Source organism: Nicotiana tabacum, chromosome 13, assembly GCF_000715075.1.
Source record: "Nicotiana tabacum cultivar K326 chromosome 13, ASM71507v2, whole genome shotgun sequence".
NCBI lineage: Eukaryota > Viridiplantae > Streptophyta > Magnoliopsida > Solanales > Solanaceae > Nicotiana > Nicotiana tabacum.
Genome location: NC_134092.1, coordinates 22,253,145 through 22,256,150, shown reverse-complemented (window position 1 = coordinate 22,256,150; position 3,006 = coordinate 22,253,145). Strand labels below are relative to the sequence as shown.

The 3,006-nt window shown below is 37.6% G+C and overlaps 1 protein-coding gene across 1 annotated transcript; it reads left to right on the top strand.

Annotated features, from left to right (window-relative positions):
* Positions 1–1,390: 1,390 nt before the first annotated feature.
* Positions 1,391–1,840, top strand: LOC107760219 (uncharacterized). Its single transcript, XM_016578240.1, has one exon. The coding sequence runs from the start codon at positions 1,391–1,393 to the stop codon at positions 1,838–1,840; it is 450 nt and encodes a 149-aa protein (XP_016433726.1).
* Positions 1,841–3,006: the final 1,166 nt, after the last annotated feature.

The window sequence follows — 3,006 nt, the reverse complement described above, 5'->3', positions numbered from 1 at the left end:
ATTAGGCTTTCCCAGTCGTAAAGACTAGGTGCCGTCACGACACCTTACAGAGGGTTAATTTAGGTCGTGACAATTACGGTAGCGAAGAAATAATTTCTAACGCCCCAACGCCATAGCACGAGGCTACGCTACAACACACCATATCACAAATCACTTATTAAATTATTTTAGCTTTGTACAAAATAATATATATTTGCGGCTGGTCAATGACTACCGATTCTGCCAAGCGCACGCTCTTCCCAATACATGGACCGGGAAGACAAAACATACTTTCAAAACGGATTTTGAAAAAGCAAGCATCAAATTTTAGAGTCTCACTTACCTCGCTAACGAGAATTTTTCCAACTTTGCGACTTCTAGAACACCAATCAAACGATCTCCAATGGCCTAAATCTATGGGAAATATTAATCAACGATGTCAATTATGCTGGTCAAAGTTATCTCATAATTCTTATACAATAGCTAGCTAATAGTTGACACGCTAACGATTCAACCAATCCCTTAATCACTCACATATGTAAAACTCATTAAACTGAAAAGGTTTCTAACTGCACTTTTATGTTTCTTTATACGTGAGTTGAAAGATTCCAAGTCTAATTACGTAATGTGACTAATTAATTAACACTAAGTGTATATCCATGAATTCTATGTGCACATTATTTGACTCTAATATGCCATGTTATAGAATCTTGTCTATCATAGTAACTTTTCCATTATTAGTCAATAATTACTTAACCACATGTCTCCTAAATTATAATAGCAGAAGCCGAATCTATTTATCAACAAAGGAAATACTTTTCCATAGCATTGCACACCCAAACCTATATTTAATTTAATTCCTCAATCATTACATCATCATTATCAATATAATTGCTTTATTCCAATTTCATTGTATACTACTGTGTGTAAGAATTAAAAATAGACATACCTGGTCACTTGAAATCTTCTCTGTTGAATCAAGTGCTACTGACAGCGGTGTACAGCTAATTATATGTTATAAATTAGTATTGTGATTAGTAAGTAGTTAGTAGGAGTTAGGTGGTTAAGTAGTGAGAATAATATAGAATGTAAATATACTTTCATTCGTTGGTTGAGATATATTAGAAATAGAGCATAACTGCTCATTTGCTCTCATCTGCTTCTTCTTCATCTTAGCTTCCATCACCATAGCTGAGGGATGAATCTAGAGTTCATCATAGTATCAGAGCCTCAGTTAACGATCTATATCACTTGAGTTCAACTCCAGATTCATCTTCCTTAATTGTCACTGTTAATTATTCATTCGAATTGATCAATTGCTTCAATTCCCAAAAGAATTAGGGTTAGATCGATTTTTAGCAATTGGTATCTGTTGAGTACAGCATTTGTGTGAGCTAGATTTATGTTGACAATGGCGATTACTAACGAGGACAATGGATCGACTCACGAAGCTGTAGCTGTAGCACCAGTGATCGATCAGCATCATCCATTGTTTCTGCAACCGAGTGACACTCCAGGCAGTTCTCTCATCTCTGTCAAGCTCATAGGACCTGAGAATTACACTTTGTGGAGTAGTGCTATGGGCGTTAGTCTGCTAGGTAAAAGTAAGCTAGGGTTTGTAAATGGAAGGTATAGAAAAGAAAAGTTTCCTCTTGTTCTTCATGAACTCTGGGAAAAATGTAATGCTATAGTCCTATCGCGGATTATGAACTCTGTGTGTGCTGAATTGCTAAGTGACATGGTCTATGCTTCGAGTGCTGACAAAGTGTGGATGGACCTCAAAGAGACATTTGATAAAGTTAATGGTTCTAGAGTGTTATATCTGCATAAACAAATTGCAACTCTGGCTCAAGGACTGTAATCTATGTCTGCTTACTTCTCAAAATTGAAGGAGTTGAGGGCAGAGTTTGATGCTTTTATGCCCTGCCCTGGGTGTGGTTGTGAAGAGTCGAAGAAATATGTTGAGCACTTTGAGTACCAAAGGCTATTGCAGTTTCTCATGGGTCTAAATGAGACATACTCTCGATCAAGCAATCGGATTTTGAACATGTCTCCTAGACCTTCCATAAACAAAGCTTACTCAATGATTATTTCTGAAGAAAGCAGAAGAGCACTGTCCCAATCCTCTCAAGTTTCTGAAGTTAATGAAGGTACAACCTTGTTCAGTAATAAGGGAACATCATCTGGAGCTCCAGTTCAGCTGAACGCAAAAGGAAACCATGGGCAAAATCACAGCTTCTTGGGAAATGAGGTGACAGCTTTGTTTAGTAGCAAAGGGAATGCAGGTGCTAGTTATGGTCATTCTGGAGGAAAAAATCACTCAGTTTATGGCTACAGGTCCAGAAGAAACAATCTACATTATGACTATTGCAACTTCAAAGGTCACACTAGGGAGACTTGTTACAAACTAAATGGATATCCACAAGATTTTAAGTAAAAAAGGAATGGTGGATTTGGTAATACAGTTAACTATGCATAGACCAATGCTGACAACTATATGTCTGATACTTCCACTGACCCTGTACAAGCAGGCTCTACTGCTAACTTTGCAGGAGTCTCACAAGTGCAACAAGCAAGTCAGAACTTCCAAGCTGGAATCCCTCAATTTACTCAAGAGCAGTACAACCAGATTCTTCAACTTCTAGGCAAGCAACCTGAGTGCAGTGGTTCTGCTATGGCAGTAGGTATGCCATTATGTGGTGATATTACTAAAATTCTAGCTAAATGGATTGTAGATTCAGGGGCTTCAAATCATATGGTGAATGATTCTAGCTTGCCATTCTTAAGGACCTAATAGTGTCTAATGTGATGCATATTCCTAACTTCAAGTATAACTTTCTATCTATGTCCAAGCTCACAAAGGAAATAAGATGGGTTGTTATGTTCTTCCTTGATTTCTTTATTTTTCAAGAACTTTTTAGTGGACAAGTGAGGGGGATTGGTAGAGAGGAAGATGGAATATATGTGTTCAACTCTACTCCAAAAAAGTCAGTAGCACTACAAGCTCAAAGCCAAAGTTCAGTTGGA